The 21,701-nt window shown below is 41.6% G+C and overlaps 1 protein-coding gene across 1 annotated transcript in view; it reads right to left on the bottom strand.

Moving 5' to 3' along the window:
* Positions 1-1,054: 1,054 nt before the first annotated feature.
* ror2 (receptor tyrosine kinase-like orphan receptor 2) overlaps positions 1,055-21,701 on the bottom strand; it is a 98,787-nt gene continuing 78,140 nt past the window's right edge. The window contains exons 4-9 of the mRNA XM_079600178.1: positions 21,000-21,027; positions 7,769-7,890; positions 6,845-7,147; positions 5,952-6,209; positions 5,667-5,872; positions 1,055-4,627 (exon numbers count right to left, since the gene is read on the bottom strand). Of these exons, the coding sequence (XP_079456304.1) occupies positions 3,212-4,627; positions 5,667-5,872; positions 5,952-6,209; positions 6,845-7,147; positions 7,769-7,890; positions 21,000-21,027 (2,333 nt within the window). The 3' untranslated portion in view covers positions 1,055-3,211. The remainder of the gene's footprint in view (positions 4,628-5,666; positions 5,873-5,951; positions 6,210-6,844; positions 7,148-7,768; positions 7,891-20,999; positions 21,028-21,701) is intronic.

Below are 21,701 nucleotides of genomic sequence, written 5' to 3'. Positions count from 1 at the left end.
AGAGTTAACGAAAGTTATCATGCATGAGCATTAATGTGTGAAGCGGATGTCACAAATACCAGGTTTAATTTTACAACTCATTCATAAATCCGTAAGATCTTACCTTCATGCTGTGGGAATACAGAAAGAGGGCGGGGCTACATAAGATCGGAACACCTTTAAAAAGTCTCTTCATATGAAACACAGTTAAACTTTCTAAAAGCATTTTCTCCAACCGGCAACCAGATTTAGAATATCTAGACATGAATCTCTGCGTGCCGAACATTATTAAACCATGTCTACATAACACATTTACTATAGCCTGTTATTATTATAATTACTGCTGTATATAGTAGTAGAACTATTATAATTGTATATAGAAATAAACAATTCCGAGTTATATAGCAATTATTTTAATTATTATGTCTAATTTTAATTACATGTTTGCAGTTGTTAGAGAAATAGCAGCACATCTTGTTTGAAAGAAATGAAGCCAGCTAGTGGTATTAAAAGGAAAGTTCCCCGTCGAATGGATCCCGTTTAAACAGACTTACATAAAGGTGTTATGCATTATTATTACATATCGTTTAAAGGACACAGCCACTCTAGAGTTCAACCAGTTCCCATTCATCACAACTCAATCGTATGCTTTTCCCCAACAAATAAAACTAGTTTGATGTATTTATTATGGCATGTTATTCTATATAATGTGTGGTTGTCTAATGGTCGATGTGATATAACAGGTGTGAGTGTGTTATGTAACCTAAAACTAAAGGAGTTGCACAACGTGGCGCCCGAGGTGACCTACATTAAATAAGATGTGTGCGACTGCGCCATCCAGTGGAAACACACACAGGTTTGAGAATGTACATTCAGAAAGTTTCCTAACATAGGCTATACACATGTCTAAACCAAGAAGCAAATGCACTGAAATTACACATTATATTCATTAAAACATTTTAAATGCACATTTAATTCTTTTTCTTTTCTTTTTTTTTGTAAGTTGCAAAGGTTTGATGTTAACAGAATAATTTTTTTCTTAGGAATGTTCAAAGCATAACACATGCACTCACTTGTGCAGAAACAACACGTTTTATTTAAGAGGTATTATATCTAAAGATTCACAGTGCAAGGTGATTTTCTCTTGATTTAAAAGTGACCAATTAGACAAATGCAATAAAAAAATGACGCTCTTTTTATAACAGTCAGGAACACATTAGTACCTATATAGCACGAACGCGCACGGCTCAGTTTCCATTAGGGTGAGAAGCACGTGGACGCAAACCTTGCGTTACCAACTTTGTATCGCAGTTTGTGTGGAAGCAGAACGGACTGTTTGCTCGCTTGCTTTGGGCAGGTTCGTTCACCAGCACGTGTTTGCGCGGCTCCGATCGGTCCAGCCTGGCGCGCGCAATTCTGTGCCATTTCAGAGGACGAGCTTTTAGGATTATAACAGCGAGGCGTGCGCGACAGGTTGACCAGTGCACTCCTGTAGTCCGGCAGCCCAAGCATCGTTTGAGCGGAGTCATTCCCATCCGCAAAACTTCTGTTCCTCATATAAGCCGCGTTGGTGCATGCATTTGTCCCGTTACTGTACCTGCCCATTGGATAATAACCATCCAATAAACTGATGCGCGGCGCTTTCGTAGTATTATAAGCAGCGCTCAAATCGAAAGCCGGACTAAAGTGATTAGTTTGAGGACATATTGATCCGCAGCACGCAGAAAACTGGCAATGCGGCAGACTACGCAATGGCAACGCGGTTGTAGGCGCGGGTAAGCTGCGCGGGTAGCCGTCATGGGGCAGTCCGATGGGGAACCCGAAAGCTGCATCCACTGGGGGGGTTTGGAGATGAACGGCAGAGAGCGCAGCCTTTAATTTGTCATTTTCCCGTTGAAGCGCGACGGCACGAGTCTCCAGGAGATGTTCCTCCATCCTCTTGCGCTGGCGAGACCTCTTCGCTGCTTCGTTATTACGGTTCCGTTTGAGCCAGTAATTCGTGTCTTTCTGCTCGTCAGGCGTGAACTCTCTTTTCCGTCGCGTCGCGTTGTTTGCGCGGAGGCTCGGCGTCGCGTGAAGTTGGTAGGCATCCCGTGCGTTAGTCAGTTCATCATGCGTGGAGCAACAAGTACCCGATGACATCTCAGCAGGGGGAATCTGGCTCGTTATGCAAGGGTCAATTATTTGCAGTTTGTGTGCCAAAAAGTGGAGGATATATCAGTTATTAATTTGGTCCCGCCTTTCTTGGGAAGTGGCATGAGATAAAAACACCTACTTTACAGTCATTGGTTAACATGAACCTGCACACAACTCTCACTAGTACATCATGAGCCATATATAAAATACATGATTGTGCTGTTTTAATTACAATATCACACAAAATGCTTTTCCAATGTCTATAGCGTGTAGCTTTCTAGAAGTTGAGGAAAACCCCACAAGTAATATCATATTATGTATTACTTTATTGGATTCTCCACGTGCCTGGATGAACAAAATATATGGTTAATATTTGTTAATAACATCTGGGTAGGTTGGTATGACTTTAAAGTAGTTAAACAAAACCTGCTTAAAAAAATGAGACAGAGAATATTACAAACCAGTTACAAATCTTCAAGAGAATCAATGGCATAAATTACAAATCTTTACAACAGGAATTCAATGTTTTATAAAAGCAACTTCTAAAAAAAAAGGACAAATGGCTTGTCTTTGCACATCCACATCTTATATAGTCCGATATCGTGATCCATGATGCACATCAATGCCCTCAACAAATCCATTTGATCCTGTGGAGCTAAAATAAGTAAAATAATCAAAGTCTTGTTCTCGACGACACTGCCAACTATGGCGTGGTTACATTAATGAACGGTACCCACAAAAACTGCTGAAATGGTGTTTCAAGTTGCACAGCAACAGTAAGAACATGCATTCTTCTGGATAGCTTTGCAACAATTTGATTAAAACGCCCAAACCAACGAGATCCATTGCTGTGTCACGTCTGCTACCGAACCCAAAGCAAAGCATCTTCTTCATAGACTGTGAAAAACTGCAGCTGAAATCTCTTATAAAAATATCTCCACCAGCATGACGTGTCCGTCCATCAGTGTCTGCTGATAAACCCATAAATAACACCACGTCCATGTGCCATTCACCGGTTTCCCTTCACTTTTTAAACCTGTACAACTGATAAAAAAGTAGAAAAATGACACAGTTCTCATCCACTGTCACAGATAGTCTATGCTTCTGAACCGATGGCGTTGCGCTCGGTCTGCGTGCTGTCGTTGTCCCCCAGGAGCTCGGTCTCGGGAACAGAGAGGTCCTCGTTGTGCAGGCCGCTTTGAGACGCCCCGTCAGCGAAATCCTCCTCTGTGGCCTTCAGGTCTTCACTCATGAGGGCCCTCTCGGTGCCGGACCCGTTGGAGGGGGCCGTGGTGACGTACCCGGTGCTGGTGGAGCCGCTGCCGCTGTGGTGCGAGCCGGCCTTGGCCACCATCAGCTGCTGAGGGGGGGGGATCTGCACCGGGATCTGCATGGGGTAGAAGTTCTGCAGGTACGGGTACGCCGGCATCGGCTGGTAGCCGTTGACTGGGATGTAGAGTTGGGGCGGCACCATTGGGCGCATCTGGCCCTTCATGGACACAAACTGAGGTTGAGGAAACGGAGACTTTTTGGGACTAACGTAGCGGGCGTTGCTGATGTTGCTGACGGGGCTCGTGCTGAGGGAGCTGGTTTGGGTGGTGTTGCTCGCTCCTGAGGTCTGAGCCGAGCTGTTGTAGTTGGACAAGCTCTCCCAGGTGCGCAACCGAGCGTGAACGTCTTTGAAACGAGGCCTTCGCGCGGGGAACTCGTTCCAGCACTCTAACATCAGCGTGTAAATCCAGGCCGGACAGTCGTCGGGGCAGGAGAGCACTTGTCTGTTGCGGACCATCTCAATCACGTCCTGGTTGGAATAGCCGCAGTATGGCTGAAGGCCGTAGCTGAATATCTCCCATAACACCACGCCGTAAGCCCAGATGTCCGAATCCGTGGACAACTTCCCATATAGTATGGCTTCCGGGGACATCCAGCGGATTGGGAAGGGATTGGCGCCCATTAGCTTGTAGTAGTCGGCGGAGTAGACCTCTCTGAACAACCCGAGGTCCAGGATCTTAACATTGAGCTTATCACACACCAGGATGTTTCGAGCAGCCAGATCCTTGTGGACCACGTGGTGGCTGGAGAGGTACTCCATCCCGGCGGCGATCTGTGTGACGATGTGTAGGAAGTCTGCTTGCTCCAGGGTGGATTTGACCGTCTTGTCGTCGTCAGAGCTGCCGACATCGGAGTGAGGGGATCGCATGACCAGGAACTCGTGGAGGTCGCCTTGGCCCGAGTAGCTGAAGATCATGCTCATGGGCTGCTCTTTAGTGATCACTCCCAGCAGGCACACGATGTTGGGGTGTTGCAGGCGGGACCGGAGCATGGCCTCGTGCCGGAACTCTTCCCGGAGAGGGCCCTCGTCCTTGTCTTTCACCGTCTTTATAGCCACCACCTGAGTCTGTTCACCTGGAGCGGTGCCGTAGAGGTGGCCTTTGTAGACCTTTCCAAAACGGTCCTCTCCGAGCTCTTCCATGAACCGGACCGCAGACAGGTTGAGTTCTCGGAGCTTTGCCTAGAAGTAAAAGAAAACGAGACATTTCAAGTCTGCTTTTGCTCAACTTAAAGAGGCAAAGTGTCAAGATATATTAAAATTCTGGCACATCGTTCATCAAAGCATTCAGGTCCGTTTTGACCCAGAAGAGATGGGTCTTAATACTGGAACCTAACTTGATCAAAAATTTAAAGAGACTTTTTTTCTGAATCTATGAGTGTTTGTAAAATATTTAGCCCCTTTCCCATATTTCACACATTCTTTTTGGGACTTAATTTTGTTAATAAACATGAATCTACACGTATTTTTTTCACGTTGACCATTGCAGCATAAAAAATATATATTTTCAATCTTTTGTTATTTGAAAGTGAAAGATTATGCAAGTAAAATAAATATATTCAGTTTGAAAACATTTCAGGATAATATTGCCATTTTGTTGGAAAATTAATATGTAGGTTTTTATAAAGTTGCTGAAGAATTTATTTAAATCCATTGATTTAATACTGATTTAATTAATTTAATCCATTAATACTGCTAATTCTCAGATTATGTTCATATACAATACAATTTTTCATAAATATTTTGGAAAAACATCTCTTGCATCACAATTTCAAAGAACTTCTCGATGTTTTAATTGATAAAGGGGTAACATAACACAGTAACATTCAAAACTTTGCCATTTTTTGTGCATTCACTCATTAACGACAAGTTATTGATCAGATGCAATATGATTTTAGTTGAAAACACATGAAGTTATTACTGATATGCAAGCTTCCGTTCCGGATCGTTTGCAGATTCTGAACACATTAAAGGGATGGTTCAGAGTAATTTCAACCTAGGGTCCTTTGCACCATGACCTCGAGCCATCACTTCCGTATGGCATTATTAGTGCGGAAATTTACGAGAAACAACATTCGGATTAGCGCCTGCACTAAAAAAAAGCTTCTGGGGGGGGTGTTTGGCTCGAGGTCATGGTGTAAAGGACCCTAGGTTGAAATGACTCTGAACCATCGCTTTCAGAGGGTTAAGACGTTTAAAAGCTCAGATGCTGGGCGATTACCTGCTGCTTCTGCTGACTGAGTAGCGGCAGCTCCATCTCTTGGCTCGGCGAGGCGGAGAGCTGTCGGCGAGCTGGGCTGTCTACAGACTCCTTCTGTTTGTTGCGGCACATGCAGATCAAGAAGAACAAGCAGGCAATAACAAGAGGGGTGGCTATACTGGGGATCAAGATGTACAGTATCTCCTTTTTCATTTGCTCCGGAGGATCTGGGAAAGATGGAGAACAAAATGTTTAATATTGCTTGAATTCGTTGAATTTTCTGTCACGAGGTTGAGATGTACTCACTGCAGGGCTGGATGCCACAGACGTCCACTCTAACATTCGGGTCCAAAGTGAAACACCAAGGGCTCTCCATTTGCCCACCAGGGTTCCTGCAGAAGTTGTGTCCTCCTCTGAGCTCGGGGTACTCGACGGCCGTCAGGTGATGACTGTGCGGATACTGTGCACTCCAGGGCTGGCACTGGTAGCCTGATTTGGTGACACTCACCGTGCCTTTGTAGTTGCCGCCACTTCCATTGTAACAGCTGTGGTTTGGGGGTGAATCTTTAACAAGGATTGAAAATTAATAGGTATTTTCTCTCAGAACATTGAGTAAATGTACATCATTGATCATTGAGTTATAGACTAATACAACCTTAAGAAATTTTGGTTATACTTTATTGGGTAACACTTTATTTTACAGTGTCCTTGTTACATGTACTTACCATAGTAATAACAGTGCAACTAACCCTCAACCAAATCCTAACCCTATAGTAAGTACATGTATTTGCTTAATATTACTCAGTACTTAAATATATAATTACACTGTAACAATGACACCTTACAATAAAGTGTAACCCTTTATTGTAAGGTGTCATTGTTACAGTGTAATTATATATATATATATATATATATATATATATTTAAGTACTGAGTAATATTAAGTAACTACATGTACTTACTATAGGGTTAGGATTTGGTTGAGGGTTAGTTGCACTGTTATTACTATGGTAAGTACATGTAACACAAGGACACTAAAATAAAGTGTTACCGAAATGTTTGACGCACCACAAGAGGGCTCTCTCGCTTTAATTCCTCTTTGAGGCCAGTTACACTAGATCTCATGCTATTATTGAGTTTTCCCTGGCTCTGAATGACAACCCCTTCTTGTGTTTTGTGGTCGAGTCGTGATGACCTACACTGGGGCGGCAGGCCGATGCGCAGGCAGCTGGCCGCGTCCGGAGAGCCGGGCTGGGGGAGCAGGTTACACGCGGGCAGCTCCAGCTGCATGAGGATCAGCGGGTTGGAGCGTGCGATGGTGTACTCCGCGTTACACAGGTCGTTCTCCAGAGCCTCGCACTCGTCCCGGCAGAGCTGGCGCCGGCGCGGGCCTCGGCTGCCCTCCTCGCACAACGGGAAGACGTAATAGCAGAACGATGGGATGGCAAATTCAGAGCACTGGTCTGAGAGCTGGGTCGAGGTGCCGATCATCGTGAAGGCCGCTGGAGAACAACACAGGAATGATGAAGAATCACAGAAGCAGAATGTATGGTATATCGGATTAAAATTTATATTGGGATGTAGAGTTGCCAAAAGTACAGACTTCGGTACCAAGTCAGTACTGAAATTTAAAAAATGTGACAATACCAGCATTTCCCTCTAGCATTTTGAGTGCTGGAGGGAAATGCGGGTATCGTCAAATTTTTACATTTTAAAGGAACACACAGACTTTTTTGGGACTTGAGCTTATTCCCCGTATCCCCCAGAGTTAGATAAGTCCATACACACCCTTCTCATCTCCGTGCGTGCCGTAACTCTGTCTGACGCACCCACCGCTAGCCTAGCTTAGCACAAAGACTGGAGGTAAACGGCTCCAGCTAGCATACTGCTCCCAATGAGTGACAATACATACTGGGAGCTATATATCCCATCACTATATATTTTGTCACTTATTGGGAGCAGTATGCTAGCTGGAGCCGTTTACCTCCAGTCTTTGTGCTAAGCTATTTAAGTCATCTAGTGAAACTTCCTGTATTTTTTCACTTCGCAATATATATATATTGCAGAAAAATAAAATCTGGCAATGTCAGTATTTGATCATGATGCTGAACTGTGCTGCTCACCAGTGATGCGGTTTTCACTTTCTCCCTGCATCTGCAGAGACTCCACGTAGATGCTCCTGTTTCCAATGAAGCGAGCGCACGCGATGCCTCGGTACGGCTGGCAGAAGCCCGTCTCAGGCTTTCTAGAAGAAAATGACAGACAGTGATGATGACCCAGATGAACGCTTGCCTGAATGGCACACAGCTGATATCTAGTAAGGCAACTCAACTAATAAAGCGGTACGTTGTAGAATAAGACCCACACAGGACAACTCCAGACACCACATTACGCATCACAATACCATGTGATTATGATAATATAAAGACCTCCTGTGGTGAAAATCAAGCTTTTAATGTTGTTTATATGTCTATGTGGTGTTTTTAATTGTGCTTTAAGACAAACCATGTGTAAGTTCATAAGTGGACAGCATTGCTGAGTATTTTCTGCTTAAAACTGCAGTGAACCAAAGACAAAGACTGCAGTGAGTCTCAAAAACACGGTTTGAAATCGCTGGTGTTTCTGACGTCACAAACTACCTTGTAACCAATCAGATCAACGTGTGATCGTCAACCAGTGGATCTGTTTGAGTGAGTGAGTGAGTGGAGGTGGAGCTCATATGCATATTCATAGAACCGCGCATACTAAATGAGGCAAGGGTGTCGAGTTACATTCAAGATATTTTAAGGCATAAAGACATTATTTTCAAGGAAAAAACGTTTAAATATGTAATTTTGGTGATCAAAGATGAGTTTTTAAGGGATAAAATGATTGACTATAGGGGCACTAATTACAAGGTCTATATTTGGTGTATGTCATAATTTTAACTTCTAAATCATTTTTCAGGGATGAGAGTAATGATATTTCCATCCAGACTGACGATGTGCAACCCTGGCTTCTAATACTGATGTTAAACTAATATCCTGCTGACCTCGGCGAAGAGACCACAGTAATGAGCATTGAGGGACTCTCGAGTGAGCCTGTGCATCTCATGACCTCTTGTTCCTGGATCCTGAAATCTAGGGGCTCACGAAGAGCCAAAGCCAAACAGAAGTCTAGTCACCCTGGACTGCGGTTCGAGTGTTATGATTGGAGCACTTCTGAAGAAGCTTCAATGGTTGTTTATGACGCTACTTTTGGGCTTTGCTGTTTCTCTCATCATAATCTGAATTTAAAGTGACCAAAAGATTTGCTGCTCAGGATATCCATCTCTGCAGTTTATGCAGTTACACACTGGATAAAAGTGCTCTATTCTGGCAAAACAGAAATGGGTTTCTGAAACTGCTTGGAATTAGATTCTGAACTGTTTTTTTTGTTTTTGTCTCCACAATGAACTGACAACACACAGCAACAATGATTTCCAGATCTGAAACACGACCCTGTGTAAGGCTCTGGTCCAAACCCGTGTCTACCTTCTTCTTCTAAGGCAGCATCCAAGCTGAAACTGAACTGGACCACCAGCAACACACGCAGAAACTGTGCCGTTAAAAAACTAAAGGTGCAAATAAAACTCTTTTGCTTCATTCACCATCTTAGATTTTTTTCAAAGAGCTCGAAGAGTGCGAAGGATTCATACAATGCTACCTAAGAATTTGGCCGATATATTAAAGCCGATAAATAATGGATTATTTCCTTCAGCTGAGACACTTTAGTTCGCCAGTTAAAGGATAATTCCGGTATTTAGGACTGAGTCTATTTTCTAGTTTGTTTCGGATGAACTAGAGTGGTGAACACAGACATTTTGACGATGGGTCCTGTGTCAACTTTTTGACTCTTTTAGAATCGCCTTTGACCGCTTCAGAGTGGCTGTCTACCAACATGCACAAACATGTCCTTAAAACAACCCTTAAAGGCCATTGCACACTGAGTCCGAAATATTCGTATTAGTTTTTTCGTGTTCGTCAAGCCGCCTTTCCACTGCACACGACAAACGACAGCCGTCGGACCGGATTCCAATGGAGAGTCGTACGGGAGCCGCGGGGAGTTCCGATCATCGGATCCGTTTTGAGCTTTGGATCCGTTGAAATATCTGAACTTCTGCGGCTAGACCGTATGCGACCGGTCGACCGGATGTGATGTATTCTAATCAAAACTATGAGCACGAGGCTAGAATTACCAATATTTTAAGTCTTTAATGTTATTCTGTAAACGCTTTTTCTGTAAAATGTCGGTTATTAATAATTATGGCAGAAAAAAATATTTTAGAATTATTAAATCAATATTTATATTGATTAGCTCTATAAAATCTACTATGTTTTTATTTTTATTTTAGATGTATTGAGTTTGTTTTGTGTGGATATATTCATGCTTGCATTACATTCCGAGGGTAACGGTTGCTTCACAACCAATTTCAAAGTTCCGTGCGACTGACACTAGGGGGCGAAATGCGACAATCGTATGCGAATGTTGTGTGCAGTGGAAAGGCGGCTTCAGCCTAAAAATTCGTCATGCACAGAAACCTTGCACACCGAGTCCGATGCAGATATTAAAACTTTGCGGAAAAAACGCAAAAAATACAAAATGGATTCGTCGAGCAGTGAGGATGATTTTGTTGCCCTCTTTCTTCTTAAAAAGAGAAAAAGAAAGAGGAAATATTGGGTCCATCCAATCCTGAGATTGCGCCAAGAGGAAGGAGAGTTTGACCTCCTCATCAAGGAGTTGCGGAATTATCCCGAGCGAGTAAAAATTTACCTCAGATTGTCGAACAGTTTGATGCTTTGCTAGCGATACTGGAGCCACATATTAAAAAGAAGACCACCAACTTCTGTGAACCAATCGATCCTGAACAGAGACTGGCAGTATGTCTAAGGCAGTGGTTCCCAAACCTGTCCTGAAGGACCCCCAACACTGCACATTTTCTTTGTCTCCCTAATCAAACACACCTGATTCAACTCATCAGCTCATTAACCCATGTGATAATGAGCTGATGAGTTGAATCAAGTGTGTTTGATTAGGGAGACAAAGAAAACATGCAGTGTTGGGGGTCCTTCAGGACAGGTTTGGGAACCACTGGTCTAAGGTAAGGACACGGACACACACACACACACACACACACACACACACACACACACACACACACACACACGGCCGGTGGCAGCGGTGGGCAGACAGAACAGCTGTGTCTTTGTAATCCGCATTTTGTTTTTCATCAACTTGTCAGATGCCATTCTGGATTTTGTCGTTCGCTTGTACGGTGGCTCTGAATTGTCAAAAAAACTCTCAAAATGCTGGCTGTGGCTGTGAAAAACGCAGAAAATCGAACCCGATCCTAATTTTTTTATTACGGACGAAAGTTTCGTAGACAGTGTGCAAGCGTGATTGACATAACATGAGGTAGAATTTTTTTTTTTTACGTGCGAAAATTTCAGATGCGAATTTCGGACAATAATAGCCTAACGTTAGTTTCCAAAACTGTGCGGTAAATGGTGTTCGTTGATGATTATAAACAAATATATCGGCGCAATGTATGATTTCAATCCGTGTTATTTGCTATATAACTATTGGAACTATTTTTTTCAGATACCTCACAACCGCTTATAAACTTCCACTCGATATTTGAGTCTGAAGCGTTAGCACACTCCCGACCACTTGATGGCGATAACCACTTTGCCGTACAAGGACGCGGTACAGAACTCAGTGTCTAGCGCATACAGTAAGAAAAGGTCTCGCGGGACAGTCGTAGACGAGTTCAACTTCAAACCCAAGGCCTCAGCATTGCACTGGTCACTGAGCCATCGACTCTGGTAAGAATTTGTGCGGCTAGCCTTCTGAGAGATGGAGAACCGAGCGAAAAGACTACAACCAAATGTAAACAGCCCCCTTTACCGTTTCCGGTAGCGCAGTAATATCAACGAGTCCTCGAACAGAAATCAATGGGATTTTACAAAATGCCAAATAAAACACGACAGAAACTGTATTTCATACGCTACTTGTTTTGAAACATGCAACACGTGTCAAAAAGGCTACATAAAATTATAAGAACATTATAATTGTGTGCTTGGGACATGGCTTTTAATGGTGAGACTTATTTTTGTAATCAGAATCTCAAAAATGATATACAAATTTGGATTCCGATTTATCGGCCAATATATCGGTTATCGGCTTTCAAATATAAAGAATTATCGGTAGCGACCAAATGTTTAATCTCGGTGCATCCCTACTATATAGAGTGCACAGTTTTGCTTGCTTGTGAGACTCGTGCACTGCAAACAGAGCAGATCCGTCACCAATCCCGAACATCAGGAAAATACATTTTCTCCAATATCTCACTCATTTTCTGGAGTTTAGTGATATGGCCAACAATTTTCAGAAAATGTCCTAACCTGGCCCACATGCAACATGATCAGAAACAAACACACTTATCAGCCTCCGGGGTTTGGCATTTTAAGTAGATCCCTAGTCATTGAAAGTTTTCCGATGTTTTTAAAACGGTTATAAATCTCACACGGCTGCTCTGAGAACGCACATGCTGAAGCCTGTGAATGGATGTAGTGTGAGGCTCAGCTAAAATAACTGCTCTCTGAAGGAGTTTCGCACTATTCACTTTTCATTTTGCTCCATCTGTGGCAGATTGCCAGCGTACCCATCAATGCCCCAAACTTCTGCTGCGTCCAGCCTCAATATCACATATGGTTACAATTTCACCGCAGTTTGGATCGAGCAAGGAATTTTCTCTCAAGCTAATGTTCAGGGACTCGGGCCTAACAAGATTCAGATTTAGGCCTACCTCTTTGTGTTGTTGAAATATTGTAAAGAGAGAAAAAAATAAATGCTAAGCATTATTTCCCTAATGGCTGTTCTTTGTAACCAGTTCAAAGTTTACAACAACTGGATATTAGTTTTGCATTTAAGTTTGACGTCAAGAAGTTTGAACAACATTTTTTATCTCTCTGACCCACCTCACATATACTCAACATTTATCAGTGTGAAAAGACAATGAGGCTGTCAAGTTGTAAGCAACGCAACTGGAGATTTGAGCTCATCTGTAACCACTTATGTAGAGAAAAACAATACTCTGCCTCGATCAGATACATCTACATGTGCTCTTAAAGGAGAACTCCGGTCAATTTCAACATTGAGCTAATTTTTGAGTAAATTTGGAGTGCTGTCAATACAGAGAACAACGACAAAAATCGGTGTTGCCTACACCATGTTATCCTCTTTTTAAAATGTACACCCTGTTGACTTGAATGGGGTCTAATTTTAAACCAGCTTTTATTTCTCTTATCATCCTTGATGTGTCATACAAGTGCCCAGCCATGTTGAGTGATTCCTTCAGAGTGAACACAGTGAATCTGACTGCAGTAGATGTGAAAGATATGAATAAAAATTATGTTATATCAGCCAGCGCACATACCTGTATTTACTTCCTGTTTTCGGTCGAAGTCCAACGTAGTCGATTGACGAGTTCACGCGCGTGATCATAGGTAACTAAGATGATTTGCGCGTGAACTCGACAGTCGACTACTGTGGACTTCGACCGAAAACAGGAAGTAAATACAGGCACTTGTATGACAGATTAAGGATGTTAAGAGGCTAAAAGCAGATTTAAAACTTGCCCCATTGAAGTCAACAGGGTGTACATTTTTAAAAGAGGATAACACGGTGTAGGCAACACCGATTTTTGTCGTTGTTCTCTGTATTGACAGCACTCCAAATTTACAAAAAAATTAGCTCAATGTTAAAATTGACCGGAGTTCTCCTTTAATGCTCTTCTACTTGGATAGTATTCTTCTTTAATGGCTCTTATTGTAGATTATCCTCGCTGTCCCACAGAACAAATGCAGCCTGGGACTTTCTTTTGACCCCTAAAGGCCCCGATATACTTCAAGCGAAATCGAAGAACTGGTGTGACGTCATTTCAAACTAAATGTATGGTTCACTCTGGCTGGTAAACACCTCCGAACTACCATTGGGTTGTGGCGATGATGTAATAAGTAGGTGTGGCTCTGAGGCTCCGCCTTCTTTGAGATGTAAATATTCTCCAGTTCATTTTTTCTCTGCTTTACCGTGCGTTCACACCGCCGCCGGGGAGAGCGTCAAAGTGGCCGGATGTCATTTATTTTCAATGAGAGCCGGCGGCGAGGGTGGCGCGGCGCGTCTTGGACGGTGAGAGCGGTGAAGAAAAGTTAGGTCAACTTTATGGTAATTGCGGTTCGGTGGCAACCTGCGGCAACCAATGGGAACGTAGAAGTGCTCCGTTTGAGAGGGTTCCAGGGAACGCAGTGTAAACTTTGGTTCCGACCACATTAGTTCCCAAGCAAAATAGAAGAGAGGTTGATCATTTGCATTTGATAAGGCGGCACGCAACACTATTTATTGGCAAGATTTTCGCGCTAGAACGCTTGTTTTTCAGCGGGAATGCAAATTAGAATAGCACTTAACCATGAACACAAAAGCCACACCACACAAATGGCTTTTAATTGGTTTATTTCGTTAGCAAACATGTCACTATAATTGTTATGTTCTTTCCATAGATAAATTTTCAGCAAAAAATAACGAGCACGTGCATGTTTGCTTTGCGGCTCCTTTAAATAAAGTTTTAAAAAAGACCAAGCATTCGATCTACGTCAGAGCGTCCACGAATCTTTCCATGGCGTCGTTGGCAGGGCGGCGAGAGCGAATTTTGCCGCTCTCGCCGGCGGTGGTGTGAACGCACGGTTATAGTTTAGTATTTTTCTTCTCTGCTTTATAAAAAGAGCCGCTTTATAATATAAATTGAAGTTGTAATTCTGAAGTTGTAAAACTGAAAGAGACACTGACACTGTTTTCATCTTTGATACTGTAAAGATGCTGATTTAAAGCGATCTGTTGTATAAAGTGCTGTATAAATAAGTGTGACGTGACTGCAAACATCCACATCACTAAGATCAGAGGCTTTCTGAACTAATGTTTTCTGATTATTTTGTTATTGAGAGGAAAGCATGCAGCTATATTGACATATTCATCTAAATGTGGCCTGCGCTGGGATGTTAGCTAACAGTGAACTTCTGCTCATGTATTTCAAACTATTTTTCCCCCTATAAGCGAAGAATCTTTTTCAAGATGTAATATAAATCTTTGGTGTCCCCAGAATGTGTCTGTGAAATCTCAGCTCAAAATACCCCCCAGATCATTTATTATAGCTTGCCAAATTTGCCCCTTTTTGGGTGCGAGCAAAAACACGCCGTTTTTGTGTGTGTTCCTTTAAATGCAAATGAGCTTCTGCTCCGCCCCGTTCAGAAGAGGCCGATCCTTTACACAGCTTCAGATGCAATAACAAAACACGTGAATAATCTCATCCAAAACCTCAGAAATAACCAGTAGTGTAGAGTTACAGAGACTCAGGAAGAAGTTACAACTTTTAGACGCACCTGGACGTTTCTGAATGGTTAGTGGACACATTTATGTTGTGGTTGTGCAGTTACATTGATTCATCGGCGATCTGCATGTACCATCATCATGTTTAACTTTTACACAAGTTGACACAGTTCACTGAGGTCTTTATAAGACAGATGTGACATGTTTTGGTCAATAGTGTTCAGTGCTCGTCTGTGCAGCAACGGCAGAACAGTTTACAGGCTTTGCTCAAACTTTTGCCTTTGCTTTAGAACTGGTCACGCTGTTGTCTCGCCAAAACCAAACGGTGGCACCGTGGGTGTAAACGTGCAGATTAAAGGCTGTAATATTATAATAAGATCCCCTTCCTACGTCAGGAGTGGAGCGAAATCTGAGCGGCTTATTGACATGCTGGCAGAGAAAGGCTCCCCAAAACAAAGTTACTGGGTTTCACTTTTCACGTTTTCTGGGTTGGTAGATGCACCGGGGACCCGATTATAGCACTTACACACGGACAAAGTCAGATTTTCATGATATGTCCCCTTTAACATGTGTTTTTTTGTGAGTCAGTGCTAAACACAGATGAAAGATGAAAGGTCTAAAAGATCTTGTGATCAGATCACTGAAACGCCTGGCACATATGACTATATCGAAACACTCGTCCATCCTGAACAAAACAAGCAATTCAAATTTACTGAACCAAAACACAAAGATCACGTTAGAGTCAGCTGTGTAACGTGTGTTCGGTCATTTAATAATAATCGTGCACCACATTTGGTGCTTCCATGAGAGTTACGTAGTCTAGATGAAGTTCAGACATAAGTGACTATATATATATATATATGTTCAAAATACATGTTAAAGGTTGTGTAGGTAAGAATTGTCTAAAGAACTTTTTTTCAAATTGGCTTAAACTGTGTTTATATACCAATACATAATTAAAAATGTAAGTACTTTGAAAAAGAGAGTATAAAAATTGAGTGACTATAGTGTATTTAATCTTCAAAAAACACAGCTCATTAATTCCTACCGGGACGAAACAAGTGATTGGCTTGTGCGACTGTCACTCTCCGTCGCCATGACTACCGCCGCTATTACTGGCTCTGCCCACGTGCGCACATGGAATTGGAATTAATGAGCTGTGTTTATTGAAGATTAAATACACTAGAGTCACTCAGTTTTTTATACTCTCTATTTCAGAGTACTTGCATTTTAATTATGTATTGGTATATAAAGACAGTTTAAACTAATTTGAATAAAAGTTTTTTTAGACAATTCTGACCTACCCTACCTTTAATACCAGATGGATACGGTAATACATCCCGGGATTCCCGGCTGACCACTTGTGATCACACTGAAACGCATCTTAAACAGCTGTACACATATTCACCGGATGATTAGCAGATTGTCCCAGGTGCTCCTCTTCATACAATAAAAATTAATGTGGACAGGAACTAAAGAGCTCAAAAATTGACACAAAAATGTCCATTTGTACACAAGTCTATAGTAGTGCTTCAGAAAACCACTTATTTTATTTTTTATCTTTCAACACTGCCTGACTCCATTCACTCACTCCACTGAATGAAAAAAACCCCAAAATTTGTAACACTTTTTTTACAAAATATCTAGTAGTGTTTCACGGACAAAAGACAGACAATCAGGATTTTTAGTGGGCAAAAGAGGTCATTGTCTACAGTGTAGCGGCGTATAAAGCACTGCTCACACGGCAGTCACTCTCAAACCAGCGGTCAGCAAACATCTGCATGGAGAAATCTTTTGTCCTCACATGATATTGCGTGGATTCCCATTGAAAATCCACAAAAATACGCCGAACAACGGTAAGTGTGGCTGCACCTTTACGGCACTGATCTACAGTAAGTCAGTTTGTGGGAATGAAGGCTGAATCCCATTAACACGAGCACTGCCCTGGAAATATCCCCACAGACATTGTACCATTTATTTAACCTGGAAAAGGAAACATGAGGACCTGCCATAAAACTTCCCCGAGCAAAGTGGGCTGCCAGCGATCTCCTCGGCTCGTAGGGAAGTGAAGTCAGATCCTGCTTCATGCCAAGATACAATCCTGTGTTTTTGTTCTTTTTGGAAAAGCAGGTCCTGCTTTTATTTCCACTAATCAACCAAAGCTTTCTGTCATGTCAAGGTAAACAGAAAGAGAGTAAGCGAAAGAGACACTCACGTAGATCTACCCTTTTGCCATATTTATGTTATGAGACGACAGCCAGCAAAGAGCTTTAAACTAAACACTAAACTGTTTTTCTATCTTCTCAAGCTTCAGTTCACACAATTGCGAAGATATCGGATCAATTTTAAGCAGAAACCTGCAGATCCAACTCAAAGTCCTGCCAACATTGACTCTTTTTGAGAAGAATTTAAAAATTCATGAAATGTAACTCCATTTGCAAGTGTGCATATTTTTTTTTAAAGAGATGAGGCCAATGGGTTGTAATAAACATTTGACCCTTCGCAGGGAGTTTGATTGACAGGTGGTCTGACCAATCATAATCCACCATTCGCCGGATCCGCCATTTTGTCCGACAAAGCAGTCAGGAGAGTTAGTAGATTAACATGGGAGGATTTGAACCTGAGAAGCGGAGTGTACTGACGTCTTTCTGCGGTTAAAACAACATTCCTTCTGATGTTCATTCATGTTTATTTGATGCTATAAATGAACTAGAAGGAAGAGATGATCGGTTCACGAGCGGCTTTAACTGAGGCGACACAGCGATCTGTCAGACACATTAAAAAAACTAGATTAAAGGGATAGTTCACTTTGAAATTAAATGTTGGTATGTTTTAGCTTACCTCAAGGGCATCCAAGATGTAGGTGTCTTTGTTTCCACAGTATTTTAAATTTTGATATTTTTAGGTCAAACCGTTCTTGTCTGACAGTCATATCATGCAGGTCTGGGGTCCACCTCAAAGAGCATCACAGAGTCCAAATTAAACATGATTTAATGACTCGTAAATGTAAGTACACATTGATGGCCTAAGACACGAAACGAGCGGTTTGTGTGAGAAAACGAACAGTATTTATATCGTTTTTACCTCTTGTAACACAGCCACGTCCAAATGATCTGAGGGCGCGAGCGCATCCTGGTGTGTGACGTGTGCGCAGACTGGTGCATAGATATATACACTAGATGTCGCCTTGGCTACGGCAGTTCATTGGAACAAATGTCTTTAATGCGGCATCTAGTGTATATATATATCTATGCACCAGTCTGCGCACACGTCACACAGAAGGAAGCGCCCGCGCCCTCAGATCACTTGGACGTGGCTGTGAAAAAACGATATAAATACTGTTCGTTTTCTCACACAAACCGCTCGTTTCGTGTCTTAGGCCATCAATGTGTACTTACATTTACGAGTCATTAAATCATGTTTAATTTGGACCTCTCTCTGCATGCTCTTTGAGGTGGACCCCAGATACCTGCATGATATGACTGTCAGACAACAAAAATATATAAAAAATTTTGATAAAAATATCAAAATTGAAAATACTGTGGAAACAAAGACACCTACATCTTGGATGCCCTTGAGGTAAGATAAAACATACCAAAAATTTATTTCAAAGTGAACTATCCCTTTAAAGACGCATCTCTTTAGCCAAGCATTCACATAATGCATCTCATACCTTTTATACTACAGTTAAATCAGATCAAATGCATTCATATTATGAACAGCAGCTACGCTAATTATTTCCCATCTGCCTTTTTTGCTGTTATAAATAGATAAATAGTTCGCCAGTTCCAGTTATGTATCCAGCCTCTCATGGAGACTTCAGATGCCCCAACGCCTGTGAAGAGACGACTGTTATGCCCTAAATTAATATATGATTAACTAACTGTATTTTTTTTCTATGTACATTTCTGAAATGCATTTTCCGTAAAGCTGCTTTGAAACAATATGTATTGTGAAAAGCTTTACAAATAAATTTGAGTTTAATTGAAATTTGGGTCCCATTTTATATTAAGTGGCTTTAACTACTATGTACTAACATTGAAATTAATAATTTGATACAATGGACTCATTGTGTACTAGGGGTGTGCGATATTACAATTTTTGATCGTGGACGATTAAAATGTCTCCACGATCTGCTTTTGAAGAAATATCGTAGGATCGTCCATTTTATCAGTTTGCAGTTCTGGCGCCTCCGTCTCAACATAGCCTAACGTTACTGTACAGCGCGACGTATATCCACATGAAATGCAGAGGAACGGGACACTGTAGTTCATAAAAATGAATTATTTGCATGTGCTTTAAAGCCTTGCCGGTTAAACATGTCATTCGCTGCTGATGCGCTGTTCTAACGGGCGCTTTTCTGCGCGCAAACACCCGACGCGCACATGCACTAAAAGCCTGTCTAACAGCACCCGTTACTGAACTAAGTTATCTTTCGAGTCTTATTGCGCTAATACTGTCAAATACACACAAGGTTTACATAAACAAAGTTGGTTATGTCTAAAGTGAAAGAACAATAGAAAAAATGAAGAAAAAAATCTGCTTGTCAAATGCGTGTAGACTCGTTGCGGGCAGATCTTAAAGTGACAGTAGCCCTAATAGTAAACATGCTGCCGCTTGTCCTTAAAGGGACAGTTACCCAAAAATAAAAATTCTGTCATTATTTACTCACTCTCTAATGTTGTTCCAAACCTGTATTAATTTATTTCTTGTGCTGAACACAAAAGAAGATATTTTGAGGAGTGTGGCTAACGGTTGCTGGTCCCCATTGATTACCATAGTAGGAAAAAACTATTATGGAAGTCACTGGGGTCCATCAACTGTTTGTTTACCCACATTCCTCCAAATAACTTTTATTTTCAACAGAAGAGGGAGACTTATTCGGGTTTAAAGCGGCTTGAGAGAATTAAAATTTTTGGGAGAACTATCCCTGTTAATAAAACAACAAAATACAAAGAGCATCTCACTCACTCTTGACTGAGAACTTTAATAGTAGCTTTAATAAGAATCAATGTAAAATTTATACAGTGAAGTCGATGTTGTGTTTTTTTTCTTCATATTTGTTCATTTAATTACTTTCTTCAATGCTGTTAAATACACCTGTAGCTGAAAAAATAAAGCACTGTTTATTTAATTAGTATATTAAGTTGTGTATGTGTATCTTTGTTCTTAATTTTTAATAACAAAGAAAATGACAAAGATTTTTTATCTTCGCCACTTTGGCCTAAATGTCTGCCATTCTTTTTTATTTTATATTTTGTTACCTAAGGCTTTGTTTTTAAAATAGGGACGTTTGTTTGGCTGTGATGCTCAGTCACTTGCAAAATAGTAAAAGCAACATGAAAAGGAATTGTGATAAAATCGTTAATCGTGATTTTCCTGAAAAAAATCGTGATATGATATTTTTGCCATATCGCCCACCCCTATTGTGTACATATATGTTTTTACATTGTACTTATATTTTAAAAATACCTGCATGTAATTACAGCGGTAATTAATTTATGTAAATACATTTGTAATTACACTGTTGACCCTTCCCTTACACCGACCCATACCAGCACACCTGTCCCTAACCTGACCCGTATCACACCGCAATAGCAGCAGAAGTGTTTTACAATACAACATGAACACAATAAGTACATTTTACTTATTGGGACCATAAAAGGACCAAATATGAAAGTTGAGACTTTGTTTCATATTAACAGTAACCTGCTCTGTCTGTCAGTGTCCTCTCTGCTCTGCATGTATTTTTCACTGTGAGAACATAGTGTGTGTGTGTGTGTGTGTGTGTGTGTGTGTGTGTGTGTGTGTGTGTGTGTGTGTGTGTGTGTGTGAGCTTGTCGGACATAGCGACAGTAACTAAAGGGGCGGGTCTTTGTGTACGGTCAATTAACCATGTGGAAATGATGTACCTTTTATTTAACAAACACAAAAAGTGACAGAAGCAGTACTCACAGGGTTGGTCCAGTGGGTGGGGACTGTCCTGTAAAACACAGAGAGGAGGAATTACGGACAAGCGTCTTAACACGATCTTCCCTAAGGGAGCAGCTGTTTTCACAGAGCCTAATTTGCCGTTTCAGCTTTAAGAGAAGTTGGAGTGTTATTACGCCACGATGACTTTTCAGAGAGGCAGGAGGCACGGCGCAAGCGAGCTCCTAAACCTGTCAAAAGCATAATGTGAAATATTGGACGTGCTCCTTGTGGACAATTTACCGTACGCACATAAAAGGGATTTCCCCCCCCCCCCCCCCAGAAGGACACAGTGGGAAGTTGTTTCTTAAGAAGAGTCCTAATGCAGGAACACTGAGATTTATGCCGCTGCTTTCCTATAAATATACAGGGATGCCAGGGCGAGATTTGGCGCATATGGTTGTAAAACAGTGCAGCTTTAGTTAGCTCTGTAAATCAATGGACTCCCCAAATAAGTGAAAAAAGGGTGAACGGGAAAGAAAACACTAGAGCTACAATACAGAGGAGAAGCCGACTGTGAGGAACTAAAGAGTTATAAACGTCTGAGAGGAGTTTATATTGGGATACCACACAGGTATGTGTAATTGAGCTGGGTTCATGTGACGCCGTCATTCATGGCAATCATTTACAAAAATAACTGCATTAAAACCAACAAATATCTGCAATGAATGGAAATGTGTGGCTTCT

This window comes from Phoxinus phoxinus (genome assembly GCF_949152265.1).
Source record: "Phoxinus phoxinus genome assembly, chromosome: 23".
NCBI classification, from domain to species: Eukaryota; Metazoa; Chordata; class Actinopteri; order Cypriniformes; family Leuciscidae; genus Phoxinus; species Phoxinus phoxinus.
Note: the sequence above shows the minus strand (reverse complement) of the source record. Positions and strands in the feature narration are given on the sequence as shown.